Consider the following 13,721-nt stretch of genomic DNA (forward strand, 5'->3'; position numbering starts at 1 on the left):
ATGAATGGAGTTTGTAATGAAATCAAAGGAAGAAAGCAATAAGTGTTCAGAAAGCCAGGGACAAACTGAGAAAGACCACATGGATTAGGAGGAAGAACAGATTCTGTTTTGGGGCTTCAAGGCCTTCTCAGTGATGAAGATGCATTTACAGGAGCTAAAGGAAGCAGCATGTCTAGGAGGAGTTGTGAAGGGGAAAGAGGTAAAGAATGGAATTAAGTATGGCTTTGTTTGTGATCATTTGGGTAAATGCCCCAAAGTAGGATTGCTGGGTCATAGGGGAGCTCTATGTGGAGTCTTTTGAGGAACCTCCATACTGCTTTCCAAAGTGGTTTGACAAGTTTACACTCTCACCAACAATGCAGTAGGGTTCCCTTCTGGCCCCATCCCCTCCAGCATCTGTTGTTGTTAGATTTCTTGATTATAGCCATTCTAACTGGGGTAAGGTGGAATCTCAATGTTGTTTTGCCTTGTTGTTTTGCCAGAGAAGTTGAGCATTTCTTCATGTGTCTATTGGCCATTCTTATTTCCTCTTCGGATAAGTCTCTCTTTAAGTCTTTAGCCCATTTATTATTAATGGGACTTCAATCTCCAGTACCACCAAAAACAAAAACAAGGAAATTGACAAGCCCTTCCCCAACACAAAACAAAACCATGATTTAAACACACACACACACACACACACACACACACACACACACACACAATTTTATAGATTTTGAACTTTACCTCAAACTAGCAACCACTGAAAAAAAAACCCAGAGATGAAATCAAGTGTAGGTAGAAGAGATTCCTAATATCTAATATTATACTATTAAAAAAACAAAACCTAATAGCTTCGTTCCATATTTGATGAGACAAAAATGGAACACCTCTACCCATAAGATTTGACCTTTTATGCCATGGTGAATTCCAAATTATTAAATAATTGGAAAATATTCTGGAATTTATAAATACTCATTGTAATTTAATCTTCATGTAGAGACACACAAACTATCTCTGCTGCTACCATACAGATTTCTGCAAAGTTGGTGTATACAAGTTATCACTGGCACCATTCAGTATCGTAAGTCGAATTTTAAAGCAATTATTTGTGAGCACTGGAGGAATTACGCCGTCATCTTCTACATCTATAATATATTCCCAAACTAACTGGAAACCAAAAAGGAAAAAAAAAATCCTTTCCTTGTTCCAAATGAAGGTAATAAAATCCATGATCTCTGCTCTGCTTTCCCTCAGCTTCATGCCCTGGGAATCATGCATTTTGGGATGCTAGCAGTAATGTCATAAAAAATCTTCCTTGTTTATGTTCTTTTCTTATCTTTCCCTTCTTTTGGGGAATACATAAGTAAACTTCCCAGACAGCCTAGTTGCCCAGTGAAGCTGTTAGCTGGGGTGGCTGTCATATTTCAATCAAAGCTGGAGCCAGCCAGAGATCTTCATCCAGGGCAAGTCTCTATATTCTCAAGGACCAGAATTAATGAATTACCTATTGATTAAATTCCACTCTAGCAAATCCACCAAGGAAAATAAATGAACTACCCAGGGCACATGTAGGCCATGGCCAGACATGTCTGGGCTATCGATCAGTAGTTAGTATTCTTTGGGGACATAGAAGCAGCTGATGATAATATGACAAGTATGGAAAATGTAATGTAGAAATGGACTTTGCTTCCGGAGGAACAGCTTATAAAACTAAGCAGTCATCTGATCTTTCTACATTTGGGTGTATCTTTGGCTTATATATAAAAGGAGAAACATGCATAAGAGCTTGAACTACATTTGGTGTAATCAAATGCCAGGTATAAATTAAGGCCAAAGATAAGATGGATGAGTGGATGCATGCCAGGTAACCAAACAAGCTCTGATGCTATCTGTATATCTAATTTATTAAAACATATAAAAGTTAAACTTTATTTAATGACATTGCCTTTACCCCAGATACACAAAGAATCTAAGAAATACATGTTTGATTAGCAACCGAATTGTTATTTTGTACTGTCTGTATGTGAAGTTAGACTACTAAGATTTTTTTTTTCTGGGAGAATTTCACATTTGATTTTGCATATTGCTAACATAAGAGAGATTTTTAGAAAACCAGAATAGAAACATAATTAACACACATTCATTGCCAGGAGTATAATGAAATTATACAAACAATAATATGCACTAAGGAGGCTAACTGCTTTGGTGCTGGTGTATTTTGATTAATGGCTTGGCAGACTATATTGCTCATTCGAGTCTTGCTTTTGGAAACTGTTACGGTGCTTGCTACAATGGATCGTTTTAAGAAAGGAAAGGTTTGATTTGCCAATATTTGGTTGTGAATGATGTCTATCAAGTTTTCAATAGATCTCAGCCAAAGGCATTGTAATGAAGAAAATACATAGTAGGGCAGGACTTCCTGTACTGGCCAACAAGGAAGTACCAATTATAACCTGTCTCTCCCACTTATTACAATGGAAAAAATCCATACCTAGGTATGTGAGGATTCTGAAAAGTTACCAATGGAAGGCAAATCAAGAAGGGAGCCAAACAGGGAGGAATGAATGGCACAGGAGGTAATTTCCAGTTTTCTTCCCTCTCATCTTTAACCAAAGGGCAGTTACAGTGTATAATACTGAACTGAGAAACAAAATCTCAGACAAGCCCAGTTTTTTTTGGCATGGTGGTGTCGGGGAGCATTCCCATTTTGTTTTGTGGTTTGTTTTTCTTCTCCCATAAATAGCCCTGAGGAGTAGTAGTATTGTAACTGCTGTTGCAAAATAGGAATCTACAACTCCAAAGAAACCTTTTTTTTTTCTGTAGAGAGAAGGACCAAAACAGGGTCCCTCTGTGGTCCAAAGAATATGCAGAGAGGGGAATCCTTTTGGGGTCTCTGTATTTTCCTCTCCCTTCATTGGCCCCAAAATTTGTTTGACTTTTTAAACAGGGTTCAAATGATCACAATTTAATATTCGAACTGTCATGGAAAACAATCTAAACCACTCAAAATTGAACTAATAAAAAGCAGTTATATAAGTATCAGACAAAATGGATTAAAGACAAGGAAAATTATGATAAAGACACAGAAAGGGGCAACATGCAACCTAAAGGGGTCAGTTTATTGAGACAGTAGTTCTCAGTGTAAACGTACCCAATACTAGCACGTCAAAATACACCAGGAAAAATCATATCTCGAAAAGAGGAAACAGACAAAGCCACAATTATATTTGGAGGCTTCGAATGTCTTCTTACAATTGATAGAACAACCTGGCAGGAAATCACTAAATACATAGATAATCTGAGCACCACTATCACTCAATTTCAGCTAATTGACATTTATAAAACACTCTGACAAAAGCAGAATACATAGTCCCCTTAGAGGCACATTGAACATTTACCAAGATATATCATATTCTCCGCCATAAAACAAAACTTATCTAATTTAAGAGAAAGGAAAATTACAAATCTATATTTTCAGACAATAAGAGATTTAAACCAGAAAACCAGAAAGGAGAATCTGAAAAGAAATCCCCAAAATGCTTCTAAAGTGAACAAGCTCCTTCTGAATAATCTAGAGGTAAAAAATTAAAAGAAGTAATGAAGAAGGTATTTTGAATAAGTGAAATGAACATTTCAAACCGTGTAAGAATCACATGAAACAGGGGTTAGAGGAAAACTCAGAGCAGTAAATATTACTCTTAAATCAATAATGTAAGCTATTCCCTTTAAGAAATGTTTTTCCTAAGAAAAAAAAGGAGGAAGAAAAGAAATCAATAAAAAGAAGAAATCAATTGAGTGGAAAACAGAAAATAAGATAGTAAATCAATAAAACCATAGTATTTTTAAAAGATCTCCAAAATTGATAAAGCTTTAGAGTGACTTTTACAATAAAAGAGAGAATATCAATTCAGACTCTTAAAAATTTTGCCTATAAATTTGATAAGTTTTGTGAAATTAACTGACATTTTCCATACATGATAATAATAGATCTTATTTTTAAAAAGTAGTCTGAACCACTTTAAACTATTAAACTGATTGAGGAGGAAAATGAAAGAAAATCCAAACAAATGGATAATATACTTTACTCAACACTTGGAATGTTTTATATTGTGAAGATGACTGTGATCTACAGATTCAATGCTGTTCTCATTAAAAGCACAAAAGTATTTTTTAGTATATTTGAGTAAAGTGTTTCTATAATCTGTTGTGGAAAGGCAAAGCAATGTGAAAAGCTAAAAACCAAGTTTAAAGGTCAAGGTTACAAGAACACAATTTCATTATGTACTATAAAACTATAATAATCAATGCTATATAATGTTAGAATATAGACATAAGTATTGATCAATCGAACAGAACAAGTAAAAAATGACCTACACCATATGTTTGATTTTTGCTAAAGTTCCCCAGAACACTTATACAAAAAATTAATCTTGTTCCATACCTTAGTTTATATAAAATTAACACAAAAGGAATTAAAAATGTAAATTCAACATGTGAACGTATAAAGTTCTAGAAGAAAAGACAGGAGAACTTTGGTGCCCTTGAATCAAACAAGGGATTCTTGTATACAGAATATCAAATGCACAAACCACAAGGGAAAAAATGATTAGGCTATTAAAATTTAAAACCTTTGCTTTGTAAAAGCCACAATTACATGAACCAAAAAGATGAGCATAGACCAGAAGAAAGTTTTCACAAACCATCTGACATGAATAACATTCAAAACCTATATTGAAAACTCTAAATCCCCAACAGAAAGAAAACAGTGCATCGAAATAACAAATACTGGTAAAAATTTGAGGAGACGCTTCATTGGATTAGATAGACAAGTGCCAAATAAGACATGTCAAGACAATATGAGAAGTCATTGCAGAAATATAAATTAAAAATTAAGTGCATTACTAAATACTATTAAAGTACCTAAACAATAGAAGAAAATAACACCACATAATATCTAGTTTTAGTGAAAATATAGAGAGACCCAAGCATTCATAGAATGTTACAGGAATGTAAAGCACACTTGTAATCAATGAGAAAGCCTTTATGGCTCAACAATCCAATTCAAGTGAAACAAATGAGCACCTGTTTACATAAAAATCTGCATATATGTATGTTTATAGAAACTCTTTTCATGAATACTATACAAACAATATAAAAATTGGGATACTTTGGTATAATTGAATACTAATTGGTGATGAAAAATAACTACTACCAATATGTACATCGATGTGGAAGAATCTTAAGGATTCAGTTAAGAAGCCAGACTTAACTTACCCTATACCATATGATTCCGTTTATACAGAAAGATAAAGTTGAAGAGATTAGAAAAGAGCAGTTTTTGCTCCATTTGGAGAAGGGAAATGAAGGGCCAAGTTGAAGACATATTTCTATATATGATATCATATATCATATTATATATGTGCCAGTACTGGGGCTTCAATTCTGGGCCTGGACACCATCCTTTAGCTTTTTCACTCAAAGCTGGCATCCCACCACTTAAGCCACAGCTCCACTCTGGCTTTTGGATAGTTAATTGGAGGGAAGAATCTCACAGACATTTTTTCCCAGGCTGGCCTCAAGCCATCATCTTCAAGTGTTACCCTACTGAGTTGCTAGAATTACAGTGGGCCACCAGTCTACCCATTGAGGGAATATTTGGACATAATAGACTTGCTTTATATCTTGAGTATTGGCGGTATTTTCATACACTGTGCTTATATCAAAATCCATTTATCAAAATGTTTTTGGAGCCCAAAGGGTGAATTTTAGTGGAAGTTAAAAAAACAAAGACTTAACTGTGAGAGAATAATTACAAATAAACTCAGGAAACCAGAATCTTTCCAATATGTTTGTCATTATTATAATCATTCTCGTCTCTCCATGCCCTTTTTGACAGAATCTATATTTGTTTATGAGTGTCTTAAATTGCCTATTCAAATTTGAATAATTAATTGGTATTTGGCTGGGTATGATACTCTAAAATGAAAATTTCTTAAAGTTCATTTTAATTTTATTAAATTGAAACACATACTCATCCTAGAATAGTTATTTCTAGCCAATGAACAATATATTATCTCACATTGTTATGATTTTGACAATATGAGCACTTCATACTCACTTTCTTTATTTTTCCAGATTACAAAACATTATCATTAACTATAATCACTTTATTGCATAATAGAATTATCAGTAAATCAATACATCAGAAATTTGATCAATACCTATGCTATATTTGATAGAACATATGCTGAAGAAAAGATATGATTTTTGTCACAAATAACTACGAATCATCATTTGGCGTTTTTTTTCAATTGCCAGTTACTAGTCACCCATTCCCAAAGTCTATATATTATTGCACTGAGTTTTTTGAAGTGATTCTTAGCAATTTTAATCTATCATAGATGAACCATTCAGAACTGAAACATTATCCCACAGAATGGTGATTTCAGTCACCTCTTCCTCTAGCCTTAACCTGATGTGCAGAAATGGAAAACGGTCATCTCACTTTTGGCTTTGGAAAGGATATTGAATCTTCTTATGGCTATTAACTATGAATTGTAAAAGAGCTTTCTTTCAAATAGTCAGTTCTCAGTCACAAAGGGCCACAAATAAACAGACCCTACCTATCTCATGAGGCAGACAATGATCTAAAGACTATCTGTTCTATGCATGTGCATGGATCTCTAGCTTTGGCACAATCTGTTATATGTAAATCAAACTTTTTCAAAACGATTGTTGGAAAGTAAGGATTCCAATTAAAATTTTGTTTTGCATCACAAAAGGACTCAGGAAAGAGCACCTTTAAATCATGCATTCATATAGTTGTTCAGAGGATACTGAATGAGATAAGTAACAGGAGAGAACTCAGTTTCAATGGTACGAGGTATCCACTGAAGATGAACACCTGGGAAATAATATCAAAATTGAATCTATACCCATAGTTACAACAACTCTTATAGCAAGAAAAAGATTCATGGCTGAGGGGCCCTCTAGATTAATGGGCAAACACGTGGTACCTTGATGTGATGCAATCAATGATGGGAGATGGTATGTCACTTGGTGTATCTTCCACAGTGGTGATTTGTGTTCCATTGCTTTTCACACAGGAATAATTTGTGCAGACCTCCATCTGTAAACATTAATTTAAAAAGGAAAAATATCTGGCTTACTTCACTTAATATGATTTTTTTCTGTCTTGCCATTCATTTCTGTATTTATCACATTTTCTTGATCCATTCATCTACTGAGGCTGGTTCCAAATCTTAGCTATGGTAAATAATGCTGTGATGACTACAGTGCTGGTAGCTTTAAGGTGTCTCTCATTTGTAAGCATTTGTATATGTCTAGGAAAATCCTAGCAGATGAGCAGAATAGCTCAATAGCTGTGTTTATATGACTATATAAGATGATACTAACGGAAATGAACTCCAAGACGTGGACACAAGAGGTTTTCCTTTGTTGTTGTTTTTAATGTACGATGTGATTTCTTGATTTTTTTGTATTTTCCCCCTATGATTTATCCCCTGTTGCCCCTGTTACCACTGTATTTGATTTTGATACCCTGGTATTACATATATATATATATATATCTGAATTAGGGAAGGCAAGGGAAACAACAACATGGTGAGACAAAGGACAAAGGGGGAACCAATGCAACAATGATACTCACAAGTAAATATGTTGGAAATGATTTGTACAACTTGGGGAAGGTGGGGAGGAGGGAAAGTGGGAGAAAAATGAGGGAGGAGGTGACAAGTTGGACAAGAAATGTAATGACTACCTTACTTATGTAGCTGTAACCCCTCTCTACCTTGACAATAACATAAAAAAAGAAAACAATATAAAAAAGAAAGGAAAACTATCCAAGGTTCTTCAACACAAAGACTAACAATGGACTCCATCCATCTGCTTTCACTTCATGTGAATCTCTCCTATCCTCTACCAGTGCCTCTTGGTTAGAAAATATTCATTTTTGATGTGATTAAGCTCCAGTGGGGCGTTCAGAGCATACAACAGAAGTAGGCTCAGGACAATTGATGTAGTCATCAGAATGGTGATGTTTAGACTCTGGTTCCAAACATCCAGAAAGAGAAAGGCATTAATGGACTCAGAGCACAGTCAAGGAATGGAAGATGCCCAGGTGACAGTTGGTAAGCATAATAGCTTATCACTGTATGCTGAGCTCTAGATCTATAACCAAGTAGTGCAATGATGATATATCAGGAAGTCTTGATACTTTATAGAAAACTGCCTAAAGGCTAATGCCTAATAGAAGAAAAATGAAGCCTGGAGAAGCCTTTCAATATGGCTGAACTATTTTATATCTATTCCAATTGCAGTTAAAGTTTTTACTTTAATCACAGAGAAACACATCATTTCCTCTGCCCCCTTTAATCCTGCCTTTAATCAACCCCCCTCCTTTTTTTTTGCTGGTCCTGGGGCTTGAACTCAGGATCTGGGTGCTGTCCCTGAGCTTCTTTTGCTTAAGGCTAGTGCCCTACCACTTGAGCCTCAGCACCACTTCTGGCTTTTTCTGTTTATGTGGTACTGAGGAATCGAACCCAGGGCTTCATGCATGCTAGGCAAGCACTCTACCACTAAAGCACTTTCCCAGACCTAGTCACCTCCCCTCCCTTTAAACTGATTAACTGATTAAGAATTGTGGAGGGGATCGGCATTAATAATACAAAAAGAATACATGCAAGTAGAGGCAGGAAAGACAAATGAATTTACAAAAGGCTTCCAGTGGAACATCTACAGGGTTTTGTTCTCAAGGGATGAACCAAAGAGACACATCACTTTCCAGTGCTAATTTACTTTTGTTTTCTAATACACAAAAAGAGGAGTAAGCTAGTAGTTACTGATGATTCTTAACTATCAATTCAGTGCTTTCCAGTGAAGCAGTTCTCTGATTTTTCCATTGGCATCAGGAGAAAGACAGGTGTTATCTGCATTGTATTCAGTAGATAGTCATTTTAGTCCTAGGCCAGTTTATTTTTAAAGTGGAGTTGAAGAATATCTTGATAATACTGTAATTTTGAATTATTTATTGATACAATATAGACTTTTAAAGTAATGGTTAGTATATGTAAGCACTGTCAAGGAGTACCACACCATTGTCAAGTACAATTAAATCAAAAACAGAGTTATGTGAGATTTTGTCTCAATTGGTATTAGATTAATTTATCATAGAATAAAATGTAATTGTCTTCATAGGCATAGAGTTATTTCCATTGTAAAAGAATAGACTATTTGCTGAGCACTAATGGCTCATATTTGTAATCAGGAGGCTGACACCTGATGATCACAATTCGAAGCCAGACTGGTCAAGAACATACAAAAGTCTTCCTTCCAATTAACCACCAAAAAGCTGGAAGTGGAGTTGTAGCTCCAGTGGCAGAGTATCAACCCTGAACAAAATAGCTAAAGGATAGTGCCAAGGCCCTGAATTCTACTGGCACTAAAAGAAAAAGTAACATGTTAAGAAAAAAATAATTGCAGTATTTTTGTTTCAATTCAACAACTTACTATTTCAGCGTTCCCATGTTGACTTAGTTAAATGCCTTTTAATTTGCATATTGCAGAGCAGAAAACTTCATAATTCGCTTTGATTATTTAATTAAGTAAAAAATTGTCCCATTTGAAAAAACAATTAAATCAGAAATAACTGTAAGGTAGATTATCTTAAAAATATAATTCTGTAATAAGATTAGTGCTACAAACTGTACATGTAAAAGGAAATGTTCGGTTCTATGATGCATAAAGAAATGAATCAAAATCAATGTAACTAAATTTGTTATATATTTAATATGTGCCAAGTACTATTATGGCACTTAAATACTTTCTACATTTTTGATTAGCATGAAATGATAGTACATATTTATGGGGTTCCGTGTGCCATTCTACTATATGTACTGATCAAATCAGGATAATAAGCATTTCCATTTCCTCATTCCTTTATGTTTGAAGACTTTGAATAATTCTCTTCTAGTTATTCATAAAACATATCACAGGGCTATTGTGAATTATTATTATCACGCTGCCCTGCTGTGGAACACAGGACTTATTCTTTGCATCTAACGGTGTTTTGGTACATCCTATACAATGTATCTCTAATCCATCAACTGTCTATCATTCTCAACCTCTATTAACAACTATTTTACATTGGGATCAGCTGCCTCTAGTTCCCATATAAGATCAGATCCTCACACCTACATTAACAAGACTCTAAACTGAGAGGCAGAGAAATCAGAAAATGGGATTAAAGTGGTAAAAAATGTGATTATCTGTTTTGCACTTTATTATATCTTACTGCGTTCTCAACTAAATATTGAACATAGCTTTAAATTCTAAATGATTTGGGTCTATTGATACAATTTTCCATAAAGGTTTCCTTTTGATGTTAGAGGAATATGACATTATACAATCATTGTTAGTAATTCTGCCAGACTTTATCATGGGATATATTCTGATGTTATGTATAAATTGCTTAGCATATGAATGAAACAAAAATATAAGGGTTTATCTTGTGTATTTTAAAAAGCGATAGAATTGAATAAAAATAAAAATATTTATTTTAAAAGGGATATCTAAAAGAATGTATTCAAGGAATACTCAAGCACATAATCTGCTTTAAAAACCAATTGCTTTTTGTTTTTTACAGAAGATGAGTAATAGATGTTTAATTTGTAAGTCATAACAATTATACAGTGATTTCAAGTGATGCCAATTTGCCATTATCATAAAAAACACTGGAAATTTAACCCCAAAACTTTCAGAATTACAGAATTTCTGGACTGTACAAGTATTCCAAAAAATTAAATTTATCAGGCAGAAGAGGCACTAAAAACAAAACTATGTCTATGTCTTTTTCCATCACCTAAATGTGATCCAAATATTCTCTTTTTGAGAAAGCTTTTTTTTTATTTTTTTGGTCATGGGGCTTGAACTCTGGGCCTGGACACTGTCCCTGAGCAATTCAGCTTTCAAGGCTAGTGCTCTACCACTTGAGGCACAGCACCACTTCCAGTTTTCTGGTGTTTTTTGGGGAGATAAGAGTTTCACGGACTTTCCTGCCTGGGCTGGCTTTGAACTGCAATCCTCAGATTTCAGCCTCCTGAGTAGCTAGGATCACAGGCATGAGCCACCAATGCCTGGCTCAAGCAAGCTTTTGAACTATGAAAGTACTTAGATACTGATATATCAACTCTCTACAGTTGCAAAATTGAACTACACATGTGTACCCATGTGGTCCTCTACCTCTACCTCCAGATTATAGACCTGTTTGGTCTACAAGGAGGATAATAGAGCAAATCCTCCATTATCTGCCTGTGTGAACCTTATTTGTAAATCTATTTCTAATAATTTTGACTTCTATTTTATAATTGGATCCCTACCTGGTTGAGATATATATGAACTCACTCTAAAATCCATGAATAGCAGACTCCATGCCTCATGCTACCTCAGGTAGATTACTGGAAATCTCAGATTGTAATGAAAAAATGGTGACATATTCTCATTTTACCAAGTATCTTTTGATGTGGTTTCTTAGCAAGCCAAGTTAGTGAATCATAATGGAGGGAGGCTGAATTATTGGTTGTAGACAGATAGTTATTTGAGTTTTACCCTCAAGTGTTAGGGACAAAAAAGAGATAATGTCTCTGTAATTTGCTCTTTCCTTCATGCATTTGCATATTTGGCCTTGATGTTTCTTATATCTTGACATTCTCATAAGATTTTTCATTCCTGAGGTTCAGTTTCATCTTTTATCTATTTACTAAAATATATAAACTCTGTGTTTAAAATCAGTAGACCCTGAAATGGTCAATGAACTGGACTTGAGGTAGCCACATTTTTGTAGCTTAAGGGTTTGTCACATAAATGTATATATATTTTTCTAGGGCATACTGGCTTTTCTAGGGTATACTGGTATAGGGTATATTTTCTAGGGTATACTGGCTTCATGAGATTCTCAATAAATTCTAAGGGCCAAGCATTTAACTACTACTTCTTCACCTATGTGGGGCCATTGAATGTGGTGAATGATGAATGGATATATTTATTCCAAACTCAGATGAAATATTTGAAATTTTCTGCTTCTGACTCTTGTGTTTTCCTGTTATATTCAGAAGTCAGAATGCTAGAAGTGGATTGAATATTTTAACTCAACTACCCTTACAAAGGAGAAATTGACACCAAGTAAGTTATGCCACCTCACCAGAGATGCTTAGATTAGTAAAAACAAAACAAAATAAAACAAAAAACAAAACAAAACATCCCCCCCCCGAAATCTGACTAAAAAGAAAATCTTCACATTCATAGGCTGACTCTGATTTCAATATCAGTACAAGATTGAAGAAAAAGGTCAAGTGGTAAGATTTATTTCAATTATGAGGACAGTTCCTTTTTGCCAGTGAGTTTTGGATCACCATCCTCATCACCACCTTTGTCCATCTCTCCAGAGACTCGCACACTTGCCCAACAGCCAACAGATTTAATTCTGATCAATTTCCCTTTTCTATCACTCCCTTTTCCCACCAAATAAACACATCTATAACCCAGGACTGAGAATATTCACTTAGAGGCATAGCTCAACATGTTTTATTTAACATATCCATATGTTTAGCCATCAAAAAACAAAACAAAACAACAAAACAATGCCCTAACCTGAATGTCATAGACAGTGAAGGGAGACAATCCTCTCAGAATAAATGATCCAGGCACATCCATCCCTGTCCTGTACAGCTTATTATTTACATAGACAGAATACTCCGTGACAACACCATTTGGGTTTGAAGGAGATGTCCAGATGACACGTACAGCTGTACTGTTGATGATGACAGCCTCTGGAGGAGACATGCCCTGAGGCTCTGGAATTAAAGGAAGAAAACGGAATCAACTCCAGCTGTCTGGGAAAAAGCACTTGTTAAACTCAATGCAGATGAATATTTAGGTTGAGCAAAGGGTTCCTTGCTTATCTGCTTTCCTCTGATGAACTTATCACAGTCTGAAGTCCTCTGTAAATTGGCTTATTATACTCTCAGTGAGGAACCAGAAGAATTGGTGGCAAAATGCTTCATACCACCAGCGTAAGTGCTAATATTCAATACTATGTGGCCAGTGGGATATGATGATAAATTATTCCTTCTTCCTGCACCTCTAACACACATCTAGTATCATCGGTCTTTGTGTTTTTGTTTTTGTTGTTCTCATCCCTTCATTCCATACTTCCAAGAGAGGGGGTAGAGATGGAGAGGGAAGAAAAGGAAATTTGCTCCTTAAGGAAAAAAAAAATCCCTCAGTTACACTGAGGCTGGTGGAATGTGAAAAATCATTTGATGTTACTAGCTTGTAACTCAAGCAATACGAAGCAATAATGCAATATTGTCATTATGTAAATGATTTTGAGTGTTGATTATCGTAGGTAATGATGAAATCTAACATTAGGAAAAAAATCTTGCTTAGCGTTAAATTACACAATTATTCAAGTATGTCAGAGATAACTATGCAAAGACCTATTTTTATCAGGAGAACCATCTTAACTAGTTGAAAAATTGTCCTTGTGATTCATCCTATTTTCTAAACAAAAGGTGTTGACCTTTGGCACTACAATGGGAGATGGTTCCCCACTTAAAGAGCTCTGCTAATGACCTGGAACCCTTGCTTGGGAAGTAATGATATTATAATGTTTATAATGAGATTTTATAAAGCCAAAAGGATTAGAAAGACCATTCTGAATA

At 35.0% G+C, this 13,721-nt stretch overlaps 1 protein-coding gene across 1 annotated transcript in view; it reads right to left on the bottom strand.

Moving 5' to 3' along the window:
* Ush2a (Usher syndrome 2A (autosomal recessive, mild)) overlaps positions 1 to 13,721 on the bottom strand; it is a 640,567-nt gene that overhangs the window by 175,485 nt on the left and 451,361 nt on the right. Inside the window, exons 45-46 of the mRNA XM_013015154.1 lie at positions 12,649 to 12,851; positions 6,999 to 7,111 (exon numbers count right to left, since the gene is read on the bottom strand). Coding sequence (XP_012870608.1) covers positions 6,999 to 7,111; positions 12,649 to 12,851 — 316 coding nt within the window. The remainder of the gene's footprint in view (positions 1 to 6,998; positions 7,112 to 12,648; positions 12,852 to 13,721) is intronic.

This window comes from Dipodomys ordii, unplaced genomic scaffold, assembly GCF_000151885.1.
Source record: "Dipodomys ordii isolate 6190 unplaced genomic scaffold, Dord_2.0 Scaffold26, whole genome shotgun sequence".
Classification (NCBI taxonomy): domain Eukaryota; kingdom Metazoa; phylum Chordata; class Mammalia; order Rodentia; family Heteromyidae; genus Dipodomys; species Dipodomys ordii.